Source organism: Molossus molossus, unplaced genomic scaffold, assembly GCF_014108415.1.
Source record: "Molossus molossus isolate mMolMol1 unplaced genomic scaffold, mMolMol1.p scaffold_m16_p_10, whole genome shotgun sequence".
In the NCBI taxonomy this organism is placed as follows: Eukaryota; Metazoa; Chordata; class Mammalia; order Chiroptera; family Molossidae; genus Molossus; species Molossus molossus.
The window spans coordinates 855,392-876,249 of record NW_023425345.1 but is presented as its reverse complement, the minus strand read 5'-3'; the positions used below and the strand labels follow the sequence as shown (position 1 = coordinate 876,249).

General features: G+C 57.3%; 1 protein-coding gene across 1 annotated transcript in view; it reads right to left on the bottom strand.

The window, feature by feature from the left end:
• Positions 1-20,858, bottom strand: part of EFCAB6 (EF-hand calcium binding domain 6) — a 201,718-nt gene that overhangs the window by 21,773 nt on the left and 159,087 nt on the right. Inside the window, exon 24 of the mRNA XM_036252660.1 lies at positions 17,806-17,997. Coding sequence (XP_036108553.1) covers positions 17,806-17,997 — 192 coding nt within the window. The remainder of the gene's footprint in view (positions 1-17,805; positions 17,998-20,858) is intronic.

Here is a 20,858-nt window from a genome sequence, read left to right as displayed (position 1 = left end):
AGGCTTGCCCCTCCTTGGGCAGTGGACGCTGGGGTGGTGGGAGGCGCTCAGGACCCCGCGGCGCTGTCCGTGGTGCTGGAATGGCTTCAGCCTGGCTCAGGGACAGCCTTCTGGAGGGAGAACAAGGGGCCGGGGAGGGGGGCAACAGAAGGGCCTTCTGTTTAGGCGCATGTGCGGGCAAGAGGGCTCCTGGGAAGGTGAGGTAGGAGGGGCCCCAGGAGGGCAGCGGCCCCGCTGCACCTGCTGATCACAGCGGTGGACAGGGCAGCAGGACTAGGAGCAAGGGGAAGTGACTTGGATGCTGACAATGACAAGGATCTGTCTGTCCTGGGGGCACTGGGGAGACTAGACTCCATGAGAAAGCCAGGCGTGGGCGATGAGCTCAAAGGACGAGCCTGTGGGGGGCAGCTGAGTCCCGAGCCTCCTGCAAGGAGACAAGGTCGGAGGTCGGAGGTCGGGGAGTGGGCAGGGCAGGGCGCAGCCCCGACATCCATCCACTTGCTGCAGTGAGGAAACAGCCTCTGGAGGGGGACCTGTGGTGGCTGCGTCAGCAGGTCAGTGCCTGAAGTGAGGGCGGGGCGGGGGCGAGGGTGGGGCTGGGCTCCCGAGGACCCAGGGCTGAGCGTGCAGGACAGCCGCCCACCCCCCAGTGTGTTCTGAGACACGCTGGTTCCCCCACATCAAAGCCCATCGCGACTACTGGCCACAAACACCGCGATGTCCCAGCCTGCACTGAGACCTGCACCAGGTCGCCACGTCTCATGTCCAGCCGGTGTTAAAACAGGGTCGCGGTTCAGCTTCAGCAACTCAGCAGCACTGTGTGTACTGCTACCAGCCCTCGGGACGGAGCATGATACTGCTTTATGAAAGCATGCTGAACACGGGGTGGGACTGTCCCCCAAAATGTGGACACACACACACTGCACTGCCCGCCCCAGCCACCGCCAGGGTTAACAGACGCTTTTCAATACGTCCACCTGGGGCCATTTGCCAAGTCAATCGATGCCTCTCCTTTTGATTCTAGCACATAAAAGTGGTGCTACTGATGCACCGATGCACTTTCCAACAGGTGACAGTGCACCTGCGCAGCTGCGTACACGGGCACCTCCCACCCACCCCAAGGACGTCGCATTCGGATCACGGAGGAACCGCTTCCGGACACAGAGCGCGCTCCGTGTCAGGTGAACACGCTGGACAGTACACAGGCGGAGGAGTCCGGCCCGGAAGGGCGGCGGTCCTGGGTCTGAGTCTCGGCTCTGCCAGGTAAGCCCACACAGCCACGCAATCAGCACCCCCCGACCATCCAGGAGGAGTAACGGCGGGCATGGGATGATGCGGGTGTGGGCTCTTTTTGAAAGTGTTAAAGCACAAAACCCCCTGGAAACACTGCGATTCTAACAACAGACAGGGGAGAAGTCTAAGTTGGTATGGGCAAGCTTCGACGGGTATGCTGTGAGCTCCAGAGGAAGCTGAAGAGTTTTCTAGCAAAGTGAAGATCGCTAAATTTAACTTAGAAACGAGAGAGGCCTGAATAGATGACAATAAAAGAAACCAAGAAAGCTCTTAACAGATCGACCACCCATCACTAACAGGTGTCAGGCCTAGAGGACTGTGAGGGCCAGCGACGTCTAACTTCAGAAAAACAGATCATGTTTGCATTAGTCAGATTATCCCAGAACACAGGATAGTAGTCCAATTCATTGTCGATTCCCCTCATACCTAATAGAAAAATATGATAAAGAAAACACTTGAAAAGAAAAATATAAACCGATCTAATTTATAGACATTAATGCAAAGACATTTAAAACATTTTTTTTTTTAAGTCACAGGAAATATTAGCGCCATATTTTAAAATGGCACGCCAAGTTTAAGTAAGGTTTCTTCCAAGTGTAAGAATCTTTAAGCCCAGCCGGTGTGGCTCAGGGGTTGAGTGTCGACCCCTGCACCAAGAGGTCGCTGGTTCCATTCCCAGTCAGGGCACACGCCCAGGTTGTGGGCCAGATCCCCAGTGAGGGGCATGCAGGAGGCAGCCAATCGATGTTCTCTCTCATTGATATTTCTCTCTCTCCCTCTCCCTTCCTCTCTCTCTAAAATCAATAAAGAAGAAGAAAAAAGAATCTTTAAGAATTAGCAAATCCTCCCATTCCTTATATTAGCAAAGGTCACATGTCAACAGATGGCAAAAGGGAATTCATCAAGACTCAGCAGTCACTCCTGATAAAAATGGCGTGGAGCCGAATAGAAAGGATAAACCACGTGGACACAAGCCGAGCACCCTGCAGGTGACCCCTCGTCCTAAGTGAGGCGTTAGGGACTCTCTGCAAACACAGTAAGTGGGCAGCATGGCAAAGCATTTCCATTCAAGTCAGAGGCAAGAGAGGCTCGCTGTCAGCTGGAGGGGAAAAAAAGATCTATCATTATTTGAGGGTACGAGGCTACAACTAGAAAATCTCAAGATGGCCGGGTTCGAGCTAAACACAGGACAAAGCAGTGGCGTTTCCTCTTTACAGGAATGAGCAGCAGTTAGACATGGTTGTGGAAAAGGTCCCGTTCACAGTCATGACGAGGCTGCTGGGCACCCTGGGGGACATTCCCGTGAAAGGGAGACGGTCTCCCCACGAAAGACTACGTGTTGCACTGGAGACAGTGAAAGCAACACTGGGATCAACGGAGAGAACATACTGTGTTCCTGGGAGTGACGGCCCGTTCCAAAGATTACAATCTTTCTCAAATCATACACACACTCAGTAAGGTTCCAATGAAAATATCCATGGATGTTTGGAGAAATTATTGGACCTAATTAATAACTATCCGTATTAAAGTTGATACAGAGACGTGTGTGAGAATCGCCACAAACTTTCTGGAACTGGCTACTGAGCACGTTTTGGACTCAGCAGACATTAAGATGCCATAAACTCGCTATCATCAAATGGAGTAGCGGGGCCTGTACGTACACACGGGCCAGTGGAGACTGATCAGGCTGTCAGAGAAACAGCTCTCCTGTGGCGGGGCCGGTGCATGGCAGGACAGAGCCTCCCGGTTCCACAAAGTGAAACTCTTCCTTCTCTCCTGAGTCTCATCCTCAAACCATGTCCTCCTGAGGGCTCCATCTCGGCAGGAGGACAGTGTCCTTCAGTAGCTTAGGCCTGGAGTCGCCTGTGACATGCCTATCACCCACGCGTACAGCACCCACAGATCCCGATGGCCGGCTCTCGACACGGTCCACCGCCCCCCCCAGTCCAGGCTGCCGCCCCCCACAGATCCCGATGGCTGGCTCTCGACATGGTCCACCGCGTCCCCTGGTCCAGGCCACCACATCTTGCATGGATGCCTGCAACTGTCTCTCTGCTCAGCCTCAGTTGTTTTCTCTGAGGATGACCTTTCCAAAGTAGACACACGTGCACACGCGCCCAGGTATGAACACGCTCTCCGATGGAGCGGTAAGCAAGGGCACGGCGGGCGGATGACTGAGGCTCCTCAGCTGTGCCTTGCTGCCCTGAGGGTCAGGGGTCCTGAGGTCAGGGTAGGGGCAGTGGGTCGTGAGGGGTGCTCAGGAGGGGCTGCCTCGGAGCCCTGCTAGAAGTGACCGAGACGGTCCTAGATGTGAGTCTGGCCCCTGTTCTCCACCCGTGTGGGGGTCAGGGCAGCACCCGGGCCACACTGAGCCCCAGAGCCTTAAGGGCGTGACACGCACGCATGTGACGCACCCGGAGGACGCGCACCCCACACTCAGGCCTGAGTGTGCTGCAGGCACCCCTGGAGCACCTGCCCCGTGCCGGGCTCTCCCCTAGATCCAGGGAGGCAGATGGAAGACGTGATCCTTAAACAGTTAGCCCGGTGGAGCCTGGGGGGAGAGAGGCGAGGGCAGGTCCCTCAGGTGAGCAGAGACCACAGCCAGGGCGTGTTCTCCGAGGAGGGGGTCTTGGGGGGACACACGGACTGAAAGGGCCTCCCTGAGGAGGGCCGCCATCTGGGGGGCAGAGGAAGCCAGGTGCCAGTGGACTGAGCAGCCGGGCCAGGCGCTCACTCTGCTCACTGCTCCAGCTGCTGGGGTGCAGGGAGGGAGTCGGGGCCCACAGAGGCCAGGCCGCACCGGGCGGGAGGGGGCAGGCTGGGCGGCAGCGCTCAGGAGGGCGTGTGGCTGCGGTGGGGGGTCTTCTCTCACCCTTTGCGGAAGTCCTCGCTGCGCGCTCGCTGTGAAGAGCTCAGGAAACTGAAGACACGCGGGGAAAACAAACATCACCAGTAACCCCAGCGGCAACGCACAGGGACAGACCCCTGACCCGGAGGACCCCAGGCCGCAGGCTGTGGCCCCACTGCTCCCCACTGCCGCGGGGGAGGGGTGCAGAGCCTTCTGGCCATCGAGGCACTTAGGCTGGGAACCCGGTAGGTGCCCACAGGCTGGTTCCCACCGCTCTCGGCAAAGCCGCCAGCCACCGGCAGCCTCGCTCCGAGGGACTGAGACTGGGAAGGGCAGGCGGCTGTTGGTCTGGTGCCTTTGTGTCCCTGGCACTTCTTATGTGCTCATCATGGCTGAAAGGGGCAGACAGTGCTTCTTCTGTAATTAGAAGAAATGTTCCTCCCAGTCAGAAAAGACACCGCTGTCTTCAGATGCAGACGTCACTTTCCGATGCTAACCAGCCGCGCGCGTGGAAGGCACCCTCAGGACAGCAGTTACAGCTGCGGCAGGAAGACGGGAAGCCTGGGAAGGGGCTGAGGCGCAGGCGCCCACCTGCGGGGTCGGCGGTGTGGGGGCCCCGGCCTGTGTCCTCAGCGTCCCGCCCCCCACCCCCCCAGCTGGGTGCATGAAAGGAAACAGTGGACTCTGACGCAGGGCGGGTCAGACCCAGGTGAGGAGCTATCTACGTTTGGAGGAGCCTTCTCATCTATTCAAGGGTCTTCACGGGAACTCGTCTTAGCAAACTACTGTCCCTCTAGACGTCACAGCGAAACACAGGCACCACGGCCAAAAAGAAAATTCCTGGTCCGCCTTATGACCACACCGTGATGTTGGGAAAACACACACAAGAAATAAGGTCTCAGTCGATGAAGCACGGTCATTGGAGAGCTGGCTGATCAGCCCTCACCTTCACGGAGTGCTCTCAGTCCTCAAAGCGTCCCCACATCCCCGATGGTGAAGAAGCCGTAGTGTCAGGGTGTTAGTCCAGCGCGGTCCCAGTGGGCAGGGCTCAGAGGGAGACTGCTTGGCGGGCCCCAGCCCCAGGGCGCCCCCTGCAGTGTGAGGCCTCCCACCCTGCCTCGGACTCCACCAGGGAGTCCTGGATCACACCTGCCGCCTGACAAGTGGGGCGCACCCTGCGGGCACAGTGCTGGGATCCCCAGCCCATGTCCCTTCCGGTGGCAGCTCAGGCCAGACCTGCCCGTCATTCAGCACCTCACACCAGCCAGCAGGGCCCGTCTGGCCTGGGGTGCGGCTGGAGCGGGGCATCACCATCGGAGCTCTGTGGGGCTCACAGGGAGTGGGACCCAGCGCGACCCCACTCCCAGCCGAGTCTCAGCCACTCCTGGGTAACAGCTCCGGTACCGGACCGACTCCGGAAGAGAGCCTACCATCCTGTCGACCAGCTATGTCTACACACGGTCTTGCTGACTTATCAATTTTCCACTCAGTTGTCCCCCACACAACTTCTCTGGGTGACCGGAGGAGCACACACGACAGGAGGGGTGGGCTGAACTCCCCACGGTCCGGGAGACAGGCCGGCAGGTTGGCTTCTTGGGGAGCGTCCTTCTCCCTGCAGCACACCCTCTGCCTGGGACTCTGGGGTCCACCTCTGAAGAGGCGGATGTGTCCTTGTCCCTTTGCTTTGGAGCAGCCGTGGGACTTGCGTTGGTCAAGGGAAGGTTGGCAGGTAGATGACCGGACAGCTCTGAATTTCTAGGCACTAGGAAATAAATGGGGACGGGCCCGGAGCCCGGGGAAGAGAAGCAGCCGGGGTCAGCCTTCCTTGAGGAAGGGCACATGACAAGGGGACGCTGTGACATTCCCGCTGTGGGTGTCCAAGGTGGCAGTCGCCTGCCCGGGAACAGCAGGCCCGACGTGTGGTTTAGCACGGCCCATGCCAGTGGATCGGTGCGTTAACTTCACTGCTGTGAAGGTTATAATTAGCTAATCGAACTGCATGGTTCTTCCACCAAGTTCTGTTCTGATTTCTTGGGGAGACAATGACACAGTTCTTCCACAGGAGGAAGGGACACCGCAGCAGGTGGTGAAACTCCTAATTAGGAATGCCCGGTAAGGAAGTCCTCCGCTCCCCTTTGAGGAACAGTGTAATTACTTCTATGAATTGAAAAACTGCTTCATTTGATCAAATATTTTGATTAGCAAAGGAATTAATCATACCGTATCTTCATTTGTATTTACAGTGAATAGAGGAATGCTAAAAATAACAACAGCAGCAAAACTGCCCGTCAAAGAGATACAACGTTGCGGAGTCCAGAGGAGAACAGAGCGGAGGAGCTGCGCGTGCCGGCGGCTGGCTCTGACCCTGGTCCCGAGGAGACACTGACGGGTGTGCTGTCTGCGAGGTTGGACAGGCACAACCCCGGCTCCCTGGAGGCGCCATCGCTGCCCAGACCTGGGATCCTCACGCACAAGGGTTCCTTCTGGGCAGTGAGTGATGGCGAAGCTGAGATTCCAGAGCTTCCCGCCAAAGGCTACTGGTAAGTCACACTCAAGTCAGCTGAACCAAGGCTTACTGACCCGGGGCAGGAGGCGCTGAGACCCGGGGCAGGAGGCGCTGAGACCCGGGACAGGAGGCGGTGATACCCGGGGCAGCAGGCGGTGAGACCCGGGGCAGCAGGCGGTGAGACCCGGGGCAGCAGGCGGTGAGACCCGGGACAGGAGGCGCTGAGACCCGGGGCAGCAGGCGGTGAGACCCGGGGCAGCAGGCGGTGAGACCCGGGACAGGAGGCGCTGAGACCCGGGGCAGCAGGTGGTGAGACCCGGGGCAGCAGGCGGTGAGACCCGGGACAGGAGGCGCTGAGACCCGGGGCAGCAGGTGCGGAGACCCGGGGCAGGAGGCGCTGGGACCTGGGGCAGGAGGCGCTGGGACCCGGGGCAGGAGGCGCTGAGAGCCGGGGCAGCAGGCGGTGAGACCCGGGGCAGGAGGCGCTGAGACCCGGGGCAGCAGGCGGTGAGACCCGGGACAGGAGGCGCTGAGACCCGGGGCAGGAGGCGCTGAGACCCGGGGCAGCAGGTGGTGAGACCCGGGGCAGGAGGCGCTGAGAGCCGGGGCAGCAGGCGGTGAGACCCGGGGCAGGAGGCGCTGAGACCCGGGGCAGCAGGCGGTGAGACCCGGGGCAGCAGGCGGTGAGACCCGGGACAGGAGGCGCTGAGACCCGGGGCAGCAGGTGCGGAGACCCGGGGCAGGAGGCGCTGGGACCCGGGGCAGGAGGCGCTGAGAGCCGGGGCAGCAGGCGGTGAGACCCGGGGCAGGAGGCGCTGAGACCCGGGGCAGCAGGCGGTGAGACCCGGGGCAGGAGGCGCTGAGACCCGGGGCAGGAGGCGCTGAGACCCGGGGCAGCAGGCGGTGAGACCCGGGACAGGAGGCGCTGAGACCCGGGGCAGCAGGCGGTGAGACCCGGGGCAGCAGGCGGTGAGACCCGGGGCAGCAGGCGGTGAGACCCGGGACAGGAGGCGCTGAGACCCGGGGCAGCAGGCGGTGAGACCCGGGGCAGCAGGCGGTGAGACCCGGGACAGGAGGTGCTGAGACCCGGGACAGGAGGCGCTGGAGACCTGGGACTGGCAGCCACACTTCACTGCTTCCCCCTCATCCAGGCCTGGGCTGGGGCGTTACAGAACTTTCTCTCCCCGCCACCCTTCTAAGTGCCAGTGGTCCTCGAGTCTTGGACAGAGCTCCCGGTGGTCGGACTCGCCATGATCCCCAGGCCACGTCCTGCCGACTGATAACAGCTGGAAATAGACAGGAGCTGGGGATGGTCTGACGGGGCCACGGCCCTCTGCTCTCTGGGACTGCAGCTCAAGAGCACAGGCGCCTGCTGTGAGCAGGGATGTGGCAACTCAGGAGTATGGACCCAGGGCCTACTATGTGCTGGGCACTGCCCCAGGCTCTGGGGATCCAGCGGTGACTGGCAGAGGCCAGCCCATGCCCCGGGGGAGCTGACACTTGAGATGCCACCAGGCAAGCACGGAGGGGACCCACCTACAGCTCTGCCCCTCCGCCGGCTCCCAAAGCCCTTTGCCACCCATTCCCTCCCCCACTTCCTGGGCCCTCACCTCAACTCGTGCTCCAGCTGTGCCCAAAGAGTGTCGCTTCCCCAGACTGGGGGTCTGCCCGCACTGGCTGCTCCCCACGCCCAGGAAGCCCCACCTCCCCTCTGTGCAAACTCATCAGAAAGCCGCATGTCCATCTTTGCCCCACCCCCCCAGAGCGAGGTCCTCCCCCCACCCTCCCCAGAGCGAGGTCCTCCCCCACCCCCCCAGAGCGAGGTCCTCCCCCCACCCTCCCCAGAGCGAGGTCCTCCCCCCACCCCCTCAGAGCGAGGTCCTCCCCCCACCCTCCCCAGAGCGAGGTCCTCCCCCCACCCTCCCCAGAGCGAGGTCCTCCCCCCACCCTCCCCAGAGCGAGGTCCTCCCCCCACCCCCCTAGAGCGAGGTCCTCCCCCCACCCCCCACAGATCAAGGTCCCCTCCCCACCCCCGCAGCCCCCGAGCTCACTTCTGCCATAGCTCAACATTCACAAAGGACCTAGCTGGGCACCTTGGCAAACACCCAACTCACAAACCCTTCGGTTGCATCAATGGCCATGAGACGCAGGGAAGTAAAAGGGAAACACGGTGTCACCCCTCGACCCTTCACCACTCAGTCATCTCATGGCCGAAGCCACGTACGAAGCTGTTCAGCTCTCCACCAGGTGAACCCCACACCAGGCCGTCACACGATTACCGAGCGCAGGCGCGGGCTCACCGGGGCGGGGGGCGGGCAGCGGGGCAGCGGGGCAGCAGTGAGGGGTGCCGGCACTGGGCGTTCGCTGCCTGCGGCCGTGCGAAGCTGTCTCCCCGGGAAGGCGGTCCAGCAGCCGCCCCACGGGACCACACAGGGCTGGTTCCCGAGGGAAGGTCCGCAGCGGAGGGCTCCGGGCTGGTGCTGGAAGAAATCTAATCCCAGTTGCAGCCCCGCCTGTGTGACGGAGGACAGACGCCGTGGCCTCCCCGGCTCCGGTTCTCCCATCCGCAGACTATGGGGGGGCGAGGTAGTCCGGCACCTCACAGGGCCGTGGGAGGGTCCGCTGCGTTAGCTGTCAAAGCACTCAGACCGTGCTTGGCTCGTGGCGCGTGCCGGCCTGTTGGGCACCAGATGCTGGGGTCTGACTGCCGGCGACGAGAAGACATCAGTCGCTGGCCAGGCACAGTCACTGAGAGGTGACCTGCTCCTTCCTCTTCCTCTCAGCAGGGACCACGCACAGCCGGGCCGCAGGAAACGCTGGGAGCGGCAGCGTCCTGGTTTGTCCACGAGTGGTCACGGCCGTCTCTGTGCAGCGGTCACGCCCGCAAGGGGAAGGGGAGTGTGCCGGCCTGTGCTCCCGCTGCCGACCCCTGGGCACACGTCCTCATTCCTACTTGCTGAGCGTTGAGGGTTACGGTTCTTCCAGTGAAGCGGGGCATCTACAGCCGGACGCAGGGCCCACCTGCCCGCGGACACACAGGTATCGACAACAGTCAAGGGCCTGGGGCGGGCCCTGGGTTTTCTCTGCAAGTATCTGGGATGACTTCTTGGGTTGACTCCTGGCTTCCTGATATGGTCGTGACCTTGTAGCCTCAACTCTGGTGCTAACTTGAATGAGACTGCAGATGAGACTCGTGGCTCCGAGGGACCCAGCCCCTCGATTCGGAACATGCACACAGCGTCCCTCGGAGGCCAGCGGTCCAGGGAGACTGCCAGCCCGACTCCCAGAGGCTGCCGAGGGCCTGCGTGGCTGGGACATGGCGGGACGGGACTCAGTCCCTGCCCTACTGGAGCAGGCAACGTTTAGTTTTGAGAAAATTCACATAATCAAATCTCACTTGATGGATTTCTGCAAACGTCTACTTTACTGGAAATTCAGTTCTGAGGTGCTTTCTTCCAAACCTCGCTGGACCCGTGATCAGCTCGTCCTCTGCCTGAGCAGCTGTTTGAAAGGGGGTCTCTCGGGTGGAGAAGGGGGCGCTGGACTGCCCTCCACGGGGCCAGGGGGAAGCCAGCCTGGTGGCCCCCACCTTCACGTCTGCAAGAGACATCCGAAAGCAGGCCACACCCTTTGGTGGCCGACCCTGTTTTGCTCCTGGCGGACGGCAGAGTCCCATCTGGCAGATCAGAGCAGTAGCCCCTCGCGCCATGCCCCAGGCTGCCCACACCACTGGTAGCTGGGGTGGCGGGGGGCCATCCACTCCTCTCAGGGTCCAAGTGGGGCCCAGGACGCAGGGCGGAGGAGCCTGAACCACCCGGAGCCGACTATACGTCTCGTTAAGTGGTGGTCAGGTAGCTTTAGCGGGTTGTACCACCTCGCTGCTCGTTCCGCTGCTTTTACCCCCGGGACTGGGCCTGCGGAGACCTTCTCCCGTATCAGTGCTAACATCAGCACGGCACAGCCCAACTCCCAGGCCTGGAGGGGAGAGTCCAGGGTGGCTCAGGTCGGCCTGGTCCCACGGGGCTGCCCCACGACGCTGAGATGCAGGCCGTGGGTGACACCAGCCCACGCCTTAGCAGCGCCTGCGCCCTGGCCTGTCGCCAAGTCAGCCCGAGTTCTCTCTCGCCACTTGGCACACCCTCCGTGGTCTCCGGACAACAGGTGGTCAATGTGTCCGCAGCGTGTGGAGAGTGAGTGAAATTTAGGGGCAACATTTAAGAATCCCTGAAATTCTATCAAGGGGACTTAGCCTTTCTTGCCGCCAGAAGCAAGAGTAAATAACAGTAGCGATGTCTCTTAATCTTTTAATTTATTTCCGATCATCGGAGGGCCCCTTCCCAGAAAGGAAAGCCCCCTCCTTCATCACATGCATTAAAAGTGCGTAAACACCATCACGTTCACAAGGAAACAAAGACAAATCGCGGCGACACTGTGGCAGCGCATACAAACCCGATGCTCATGAAAGGTTCCAGACATTCTGATGTGCCTCCTCGTCTGCTGAAAACCACGCTTTTAAACTCTCCTGGAGGAAAACCCGAGTTCCTGACCCTCTCGGGCGCGAGGCGAGGGCCGGCATGTGTCAAACACAGAGCACGGAAGGTCTCGGCTCTCCGCCGGCTGGGGCGCCGCGGAAACACTGCTGCGTTGACTAAGGGCCCGTTCTGTTAAAAAGTCCATTATTGCCAGGGTAGTGGAGACTTCGTATGGGTCTCTACCGTGCCTTTTACAAATGCTGTCTGCTTTGAGCGTTATTGTTATATTTGTGGGAGATACTGACATAGCACTTTAAGATGAAAAAGAAATGGTAAACACATGATTTTTCTAAAAACAATGGGATGCTCTGTATTTTGTACGTTGCACTTTGAAGGTAAAATGTTTTTCCTGGAGGTAAAAAGGAGGCATTTACTGAGGTCGGGAATGTGGATACTGTTTCACTCGGTGTGTGGGGATCTGACGGTGAAGAGACTTGTGTGTTGACCAGAACCTGCCCCTTTTTCTTTGTTGCTGTCTGACCAAGCCACAGGGGAGCATTTCCGTTCCAATACCGCGTCCCCTTCTTTTATGAATCGGGTGTGATCTCCCGTGGCGCACGGCCTGGTTCTCAAACCCGGGAGTTGCACCAGGGAGCGGCGTGGCACCCCCAGACGGAGCCCGTGGACACCTGCACTGGGAGACACGCTGCTGGGACTCAGTGGTGCTCAGTGAAGCACAGGAGCTGGGGGGGGGGGGGGGCAGACGCCGCAGCAGGGCCACACGCAGGAGCGGAAACAGTGCGGCATCTGCCTGGAGAGCTCAGGCGCCACGTGTGATAGGCACACGGGGCCTACGATCAGCAGAAGTGGCTGAGGACAGACTGAGCGGCGCTCTCACCACGAGAAGTGGGTCATGAGTGGGTGTCGAATCCTCAGCTATAGTCTCCGGGCCTGAGAAGGTGTGTGTGCTGCAGCCTGAGCCCGGAGCCCGGAGCCCGGAGCCCGGAGCCCGGAGCCCGGAGCCCGGAGCCCGCCCGGCGGACCCTGCGGGACTGCCTCCGGAGGAGGCCCCAGGCGGTGATCACACGCTGGTAGCCTCCTTGTGAGGACCTGCCACCGTGCGTCCCCGGCTTGGAAGGACGGCTGGTGTGCCATTTCATGAGCTGGAGGGGGTGCATCTGCTTTCCTGCTACTTGTTACTCGTTTCCCTTCTGTGGAGACACCAGCCCAGGATTAACCCTCAGACATCGTCACGACGATACATCCTCACCATTCCAGCCTCCCCGGAGGGAGCTCCTGCTCATGGTGTCAGCCTTTCTCCTTCTGCTCAGGGGTGAGGGACACAGGACCCGTGGTCTGCCCTGCCCATCAGCAGGTACACAGGACAACAGAAAGCCCCACAGGTTCTGAACTGCCGGGGTCGCCCCGGGGCCTCACCCCCACACCTGCAGGCTGCCCTTGGAGCTCAGAAGCTGCTCACGTGACTTGTCCTCCTGGTGAACACACCTTGGTTCTCGGCAAGCTCTTCCCACCCCTGGGCCTATTCCGATTCCGAGGCCGACTCCCTGATTCCACCACCGACTGCACACGGACCCAGAAAGGCAGGAGGGGGCTGGGCAGGCCCCCTCCCCCCGCAGTGCCATCTCTGCGACCCTGGTCCCAGCCCCCACAGCCCATGGCGCTCCTGTTGCAGTTGATCCTGAAACCTCCTAGCAGGAATGTTCAGCAAAGTGCTTACGGAGACAGGGCAACTCTGCGGGGACGCCAGGTAGCCCTAACACTGGGGGAGCAAGCCGGCCAGACTTGAACTCTGGATTTGTCCTCCTCGCCGTCCTGCAATACCAGAGTCCTCGGAGATGCTCGTGGTGACCCATGAGCAAGGAAGGTGGCGGCCACCCTGAGGCTGGAGCCCCGCCTCCCGACCTCTGGCACACGGCTGCCGCGAGGACACACGAGCCATCGGAAGCCTCTGGGCTCGTACACACAGCTGCTCATACGGGTACCCTGGCATCATTAGAATACAGAAAGCTGGAGGCCCCTACAGTCCAGACGGCACATGGGCTACACCTTCCTCTCCTCTCCCCCTCTCCCCCCTTCAAAGCCAAAACGCTGGGGGAGGACCCGGCTCCTGTTCTCTCCCGCAGCACAGCCAGGCCATCCGCACCGCCTCTGACCACTTTCCAGCTGGACCCAGAATGAACCCCTCCAGCAGCCTCCCCGTCCCCAGAGGCGAGGCTGGTCTCCCTGCTCTGGCCCTTGGTCCCCACAGTCTCCTCTCCATCCTGTTCCCAAAGTGATTTTTCTAAAATGCAAGTCAGTTCCCGACGCTCCTCTGCCAGGAACCTCCCCTTGCCCCCGTGCCACTCAGAGCCAAAGCCCTCACGAAGCCTTCGCCACGATAACAAGTCACACGGCCGCCCCGTGGCAGCCATACTGGGCACCTCCTGAGCCAGCTTTGACCCTGGAAGTCACCGCTCCCTCCCTCCCCTCCCGAGTCTGGGCTCAAAGGTCACCTTCTCAGACAAGTCCTCCTCCTCCCGCCCTGCTTTACTTTCCCCGCAGCACATGCTGGGACGACATGTGTTATATTTTCCCATTTCTTGTCTTCCCCCCTCGCTAGAGTACAAGCCCCCCAAAGGCAGGGGCGCGGCAGTTCGGTTCCCTGCTGACCAGCACGCGGCGCCGTGCCCGGCACACAGTGGGCCGGTGCATGTCAAACAGACCCACGTTTTAGAGAAAAATCGGTAACATGGGAAATGTCAATATTGGAATAAGTGACAGGCAGCTGCAGGGGAGACTGTGCGAGGGACCTGAGGAGGGGCCGGGAGGCTGGGATGAGGAAGCCCAGTCCTCTGTCATCTCAGCGAGACGGGAGGGAGGTTTACAGCTGGAGGAACAACCAATCACAGTGAGCGTGCTGGGAGCAGCCATGGACGTGGGGAGCCCATCAAGTGGTCTTGGCGTTTAAATCTTTTGCAACAATTCAATTTTTTAATTTTCATGTGGGCATATATTACTTTGATACAGTGTTAAAAAAGGAGTCTTTCAGGAGTCAGGAAAACCTCCCCAAGACCCCAAGTTCAACAGTGTGTACAGCCTGTCCTTGTTCCCCCCAAAGGATGTTTGTATAGAAGACAGGATTGGAAGTAAATATACCAAATGCTAACACAGCTTGTTCCCTACCAGTGGCTTTAATCCGCTTCTCATTATATGCATATTCTAAATCGTGTATAATGGACATAAATGACTTCTGCAAACATTAGTTTAAACCACATGAAATTGGCAATTTTCAACCACTTATGACTCTTAGGAATGGTGACTTTATATGATTTAACCCAACAGAAAAGACACTTTAAAGAATATGTGGTTACTTTTAAGGTCAATAAAAGTATTCCTGTCCTTTGACCCCAGTTATTCTATTTCTTGGGGTTGTTTTTTTTTTTAGAAAAGAAGCCAAAATGTGGATACAGAATTACACAGAAAGTGTTTACTATACAGTAAATTACAGTGGCAAAAGCGGGGGAAAAAAATCTAAATGCTTTTGTAAAAATAGAGTCGTCAAAGGAATCTTATCTGGACACTTCAAATGCTATTTGGAAGACCTTTAAGTGACACGGTGCAATTTAATGTATGGGGACAGAAAACAAGATGCCTGGTTCTATGGACCGTGTCATCTCCTCGACATGAAAAGTGTACTGTGTCTGCACACCCACGTTCACAGCAGCGCCACGTGGGCGGACCAAGAGACACACAACATGTGGTCTGTGCACACACGGACTGGTCTCAGCCTCAAACAGGAAGGGAGCCCCGGCATCCGCTGTGCTCAGTGACAGAAGCCAGTCACAGGCCAGTACTGCGTGGCTCCACTTACATGAGGTCCCTGGAGGAGAAAGGATGGTGGTGGGCCCAAGGCCAGGGGAGAAACATGGGGAGCTCGTGGCTGGTGGGCAGAGCTCCAGGTCTGCGGGGTGAGGACGTTCTGGGGGTGCACACGGGCACAGCAATGCGCTCCATGCCGCTGGGCTGCAGAGGGTGAGGGTGGTAACATTCATGTCATGTGTCTTTTGCCACAATAATAATAATAATAATAATAATAATAATAATAATGATAATAAAAATGGGGGAAATGCATTATAAAAGACGAAAACAGCTTCCAAGACTGTGAGGCACATGGAAGGAACTTCAGCCCTGAAGCTGAACCTGCCTGGTGTCCACTCGCGGCTGAGCGGCTGGGCCGGCACCTGACTGCGGAGCCTGTCCTTTCGCCCGTGAAGTGGACCCTGTCCCTCCCTCAGCGGGACGACGAGGGGAGGACATGCTCAGGAAGGGCCGGAGCTCAGCAGCTCCCTTGCTAGACGGCCGCGGCGGTCGTTCTCGTCATCACACCATCATCACAGGGCTGGGATCGCTGGGTTCTTTTTTATACGTTCATGTATTTTGCAAAATTCCTCAGTGGATATGTTTTTTTTTTAAAAAATCGGAACAAAGTATAATTCACACTGAAAATAACGAGGGTCACGATAAACAGAGAGAAAAGCCAACTCGCAGACCAGGAGAAGGTGTTTGCAACTCACTTATCGACGAAGGGTTGGAACCCTTTCCGGGTCTTTGCGGACGGCGACGTCTGAGTGACCGATGACACCTGAGAATGTTCGGCCTTACTGACCTTCAGGTTGGCAGAAATGAAAAGGCCTGATCGTACCACGGTTAGCAGGGATGGGGGTGGCGGCAGGAAGTCCCACGCGAGGCGGGTGGTGCGCGTGCTGACGGGTGCCCCCACCAGGCCACATCTGGGAAGTGCGCCGTGCCCACCCCATCCCTCGGATCCATGCAGAGGAACCCAGTGAGGGTGCAGGACACAGCCACAGGGTTGACTGGTGCTTTGCTTGTAACAGAGGAAACCACATACAACCTACATGCTCCTGAACAGGAGGAACGTAACCAGCAGAGCGATGTTTAACAGAATGTATTCATCGAATAGACTGACTTTATAGCAGCGTGAGTGAATGAACTAAAGCCAATGTAACAACATGGATAAGCCTTAAACACATGATATTAAACAAGAAAAAAATAAGCACAGAACACAAAATTCTATATAATACCATATACATAAACTGTTGTAGGGTTTTTTTATCCTGACCCGAGAATATGTTTCCATTTATCTTCAGATAGAGTGGGAGGGAGAGAGAGAAACATCGATGTGAGAGAGAGACATCGAGTGGCTGCCTCCTGCACGACCCCACCAGGGCTGAGGACGAACCGCAACCAAGGTAGGACCGGAATCGAACCTGCGACTCTGGTCCACGGGCCAACGCACTAACCGCTGAGCAAAACTGGTGAGGGCCATGCACATAAAGTTGTAAAACACACTACACAACAGTATACATTGTTTAGGAATTACCATCTAAATGGCGAAGATGAAAAAAAATCACAGCTCCAGAGGAGAACACAGCATTTAGGGGCCTGGAGCCGGGGGCCCGACTTCTCGGGTTTGCCAACCAGCCATCCCACCCTCCGGGGGTGACTGTGGACAGGTTACTTCATGTGTCTGTGCCCAGCGTCCTCGTCTATAAAGGGGTATTTCCAGCAGGTACTCGTAGCGATGTCAAAGGGTTACGGGAGTGAATGTCTACGAAGGGGGGAACCGTGCCCGGCACGCGGGAAGCGCTAGGCAGGGCTTGCTGCTGTTATTAGAATGAACCTCAAACCTCAAAACCCTTCCCGCGGCAGTGGTCTCCTCTCCAAGAACCCGTGCTGGGTAAGCGAGCGAGGGTCTCCCCACTAGGTGCTCCTGTATGTGAAAGCGTGCAGTTGGGGACGGCCTAGCGCCCCGCTCCAGGGGACAGTTAAATGCATCCCAGGAAAGCTGTTGTGACCAAGCGGCTGCATTCTTTGGGATGTTTCACGTGTGTCTGTGCTCACTCAGAGGAGAATGGCGATCAAAGAAATCTGCTGGTTACATTGTAACTGTTTCTAATGTTTTTTTTTTTTTTTTTTTTTTTTTTTTTTTTTTTTGTGGTACGTGCCCCTAGCGGGAACTGAACCTGGTACTCTCTGGTCCGCAGGCCTACGCTCAACCGCTGAGCCAAACTGGCCAGGGCACATTGTAACTGTTTCTAATAACAGTGGCCAAGAAACACCTAAGAATATACAGCTAGTACAGCCAGAAAAGCAGTCCTGAGGAAGAAATACAAACCCACCTCCTCCAGGAAGCCCTCCCTGACTTCCCCTGGGAGCTGCTGAGTATACATCTGTTAAAGCCCACTATCTCCACTATCTCCACCCCAGGACTGACTGATACATGGCCGAGGGCCCGGCACATAGTGGGTCCTCCACAAATGCCTCCCAAGTGGGTCCCAGGTCCTTCACTGCCACCCACGGCCATCTTCGGGGGTCTGAGATTCCCGAGCACTCTAAACCAACCAGACAAAAGCAAGCTCCCAAGCTTCTTTGAAAATAAAATAACAACTTTCAAATAAAGTAAAAGATACATATTTACCTTCTCATACTCTACATGGAGTTTATACCAAATTTTCATTTAGAATGAGCTAAGTACACGAGCTGTTTGCCAACTTATCTGACTTTATCTGCCAACTTATCTGGTTTTAATCAATTATCCGTTTTACAAAAAAATAACTTGAGCCCTTTTTCAAAAAGAGGTGCGTACGTGCTGTGGGCCTCCTTACCTCTTCACGGAAACCGCTGACGTTCTGGAGGAAATACTTCCAGTTTATAGAGGGAGTCAGATGAAGTCTTAGTTTCCTCAGAAAATAGTGGTACTGGTTATCCGTTAGTTTGTAACAGAAATCCTTAAGAACTTCTCCGAAATCCGAAGCAGTCACAAACCCAGTGTCCTCTTTATCCACCGCAGAAAACGCCTACCAAGGGGGAAAAAAAAAAGCAGCTGTGACTGTCGAGTGAATATTTCAAAAATATTTTTCTTAAGTATTTCTCCTGCTGAAAGCAAAGGCAACCAAGTGTATGCAAGTGCCCTGTACCTTCTGAAAGACTAAATAAATGCACCACGATCGAGACAGACAGGTGAGGTGTGCTCACGGCGTAAGAATCTACCTGTCATGGGGAACTCGCCTTAGTCTCTCCTATTTGGACACGAACTGGAGTGAAGAAGAACCTGACCCCAGTCACTGGCCCAAAGTCTCTCCATCATTAAATTCCAGCTCCTTTGAGCACAGTCACCTGTGACAGGAGGCTCGGGGGAATCCCACTGTGTCCAGGGGTGGGGCAGGGTCTCCAGGTAGGAGTCTTACATCACAATGGACCAGGAGGAGGAGTCAAGGGACCACCCAGCCCATTACCCCCAGCCAGAGGCTGCTACAGGGAGGCTGCTGCCCTTTCCCCACGGCAGCCAAGCCATGCCCTCGCCAAATGGGAGGACCCCCACCGCCTGGTGCCTGGGCTGCAGGGGCCAGGCAGGCAGTGCCAACCCAGCAGTCAAACTGAAAAAGTGCAAAAATATGCTATAAAAAGAAAGCCCTTTTTTTTTTTTTCCATCTGTCGAAACAAAATCACTCATTTTCAGTGCACTAGGGAATCTGTATCAAGTAGTAGGTTAGGAATCTATCTATCTATCTATCTATCTATATCTATCTATATATATATTTTATCCTCACCCGAGGACATTCCTCCATTTTTGTTCAGGTAGAGTGGGAGGAAGAGAGAGAGAAACATTGATGTGAAAGGGACACATCGAGTGGCTGCCACCCGCACGACCCCAACCAGGGCCGCGGACAAACTGCAACCAAGGTACGTGCCCTTAGTGGGAACCGAACCCGGGTCTCTCTGGACCGCAGGCCAACGCTCTAACCACTGAGCCAAACTGGCCAGGGCAAGATCTTACTTTTTAAAAGTAAGAATTCAATGTGCGTGCAAATCCCAAACCAAATTCCCTGGCAGTTAATTCTCATTCAGAGATAATTAGGCATGCCCCATTAGCCGGCAGGTGTGTTATGTGTGTATCAAATTAACCTTACATGCTGTGTAACTTTAAATCTGTTTTTAGATTGTGGTGGTACCAGGTGGTTGGGTAGAGTGGAAACACCGCTGGCCACAGGTCAGGAAGCAGATTTGAACCCTGGCTCTACTGCCCTGACCCTCTCTGAGCTCAGCTTCTTCCACAGAGAATGAGGGCTCACCGCTCATGCTGTTCTCGGTCTACCAGGCACCCTGAACGTGCACCTGTGCGGGGCTGTGCATCTGCGCGAAGGAGAATGATGTAAAGATAAGCAGTCGCCCTGGCCGGTTTGGCTCAGCGGTTAGAGTGTCGACCTGTGGTCCAGAGAGACCTGGGTTCGGTTCCCGCTAAGGGCACGTACCTCGGTTGCAGTTTGTCCCCAGCCCTGGTTGGGTCGTGCGGGTGGCAACCACTCGATGTGTCCCTTTCATGTTGATGCTTCTCTCTCTCTCCCTCCCTCTCTATCTGAACAAAAAATGGAAAAATGTCCTCGGGTGAGGATTGAAAAAAAAAGAGCAGTCGACTGAGCACTTTGTGTTCTGAGGGTGCCGGAAGGCATTGCGGCTGTGGAATGAGCCTCATGAGCTCAGGGGACCTGAGAGGTGACCTTAGGTCTGCAAGTGCTGCGTCTGTGTGGCTTTCCCTGTGTCAACTCAGCCGGCCAAGCCCCAGGACGAGTGGAAGAATCAAACGAGGAACAGAAATCCATAAAACTCGACATGAAAATAAGGTATCATTATGTCATTTCAGAAACAAGATGCCCCCGGCCAGTGTGGCTCAGCGGTGGAACATCGGCCCCTGCACCAAGAGGTCACAGGATCAATGCCCAGCCAGGGCACATGCCCAGGCTGTGGGTCTGATCCCCAGTGGGATCCTGCAGGAGCCGGCCAATCAATATTCTCTCTCATTGATGTTTCTATCTCTCTCTCCCTCTTCCTTCCTCTCTCTCTAAAAATAAATGGAGAAAACAAAAAAACAACAACAAAAACAAACCTCCTCACCTAAGGACATTTTCTCGGAAGTGAGAGCCAGGCTGCCTCCCAAAGGTTCCACGGGCCTCAGTTTGAGAAACGTCCTGATAGGTGCTCAGTGTAAGTTAGAAGGGGGCAAAGCCATCCTGAAAACGGGTTATTTGGCCTGCGGGGCTGTGGAAATCGGAGCAAGGAAGCGATCAGCAGTGCTGGGCCTGTTTCCAGCTCAGCCACAGCCGGCCAGGGCCGGGGAGAAGCTGCCCTTCCCACGGCGCTGTGTCTGGCGTGGCCCGGCCTGGCCCCGTGCACGCCGAGTGTGCAGGCCACGGGCAGGGCGGTCCCGAGCACGGGCTCTGGTGCTGAGGTGTAGGGGGTTTTCTGGTTCATACTAATCTTTCTTCAGATAATCAGTGAAATAAAGACAAATATGTTAACTCCTCAGAGAATTCCTACATGCAGCAAGGTCAGCTCTCCAAGATAAAGGCCAAGGTGCGGGCATCGCTCACAAGCCGGCCGGGCTGCCGCCTGTCCTGGCCCGAGCTTCCGCCGGCCGCGCTGCAGAGCCTGGCCGCCTGCACCGACAGGCCCCTCCCTCCGGGCACCCGGCGAGCGTGCCTGGGTTCCCGAGAGGGTCTGCGAGTCCGCATGCGTGGATGTGCCGTGGGGCAGTGTGTGGTCGCGTGGCAGCCTTGCGTCCCCGGCTCAGACCGCACGGCCTGCCTTCTGCAGACAGCGTTTTCTCTTCCTGCTGCTGCTACAAGGGGAGACTCGTGTGGACCAGTCCAGGGACCATGAC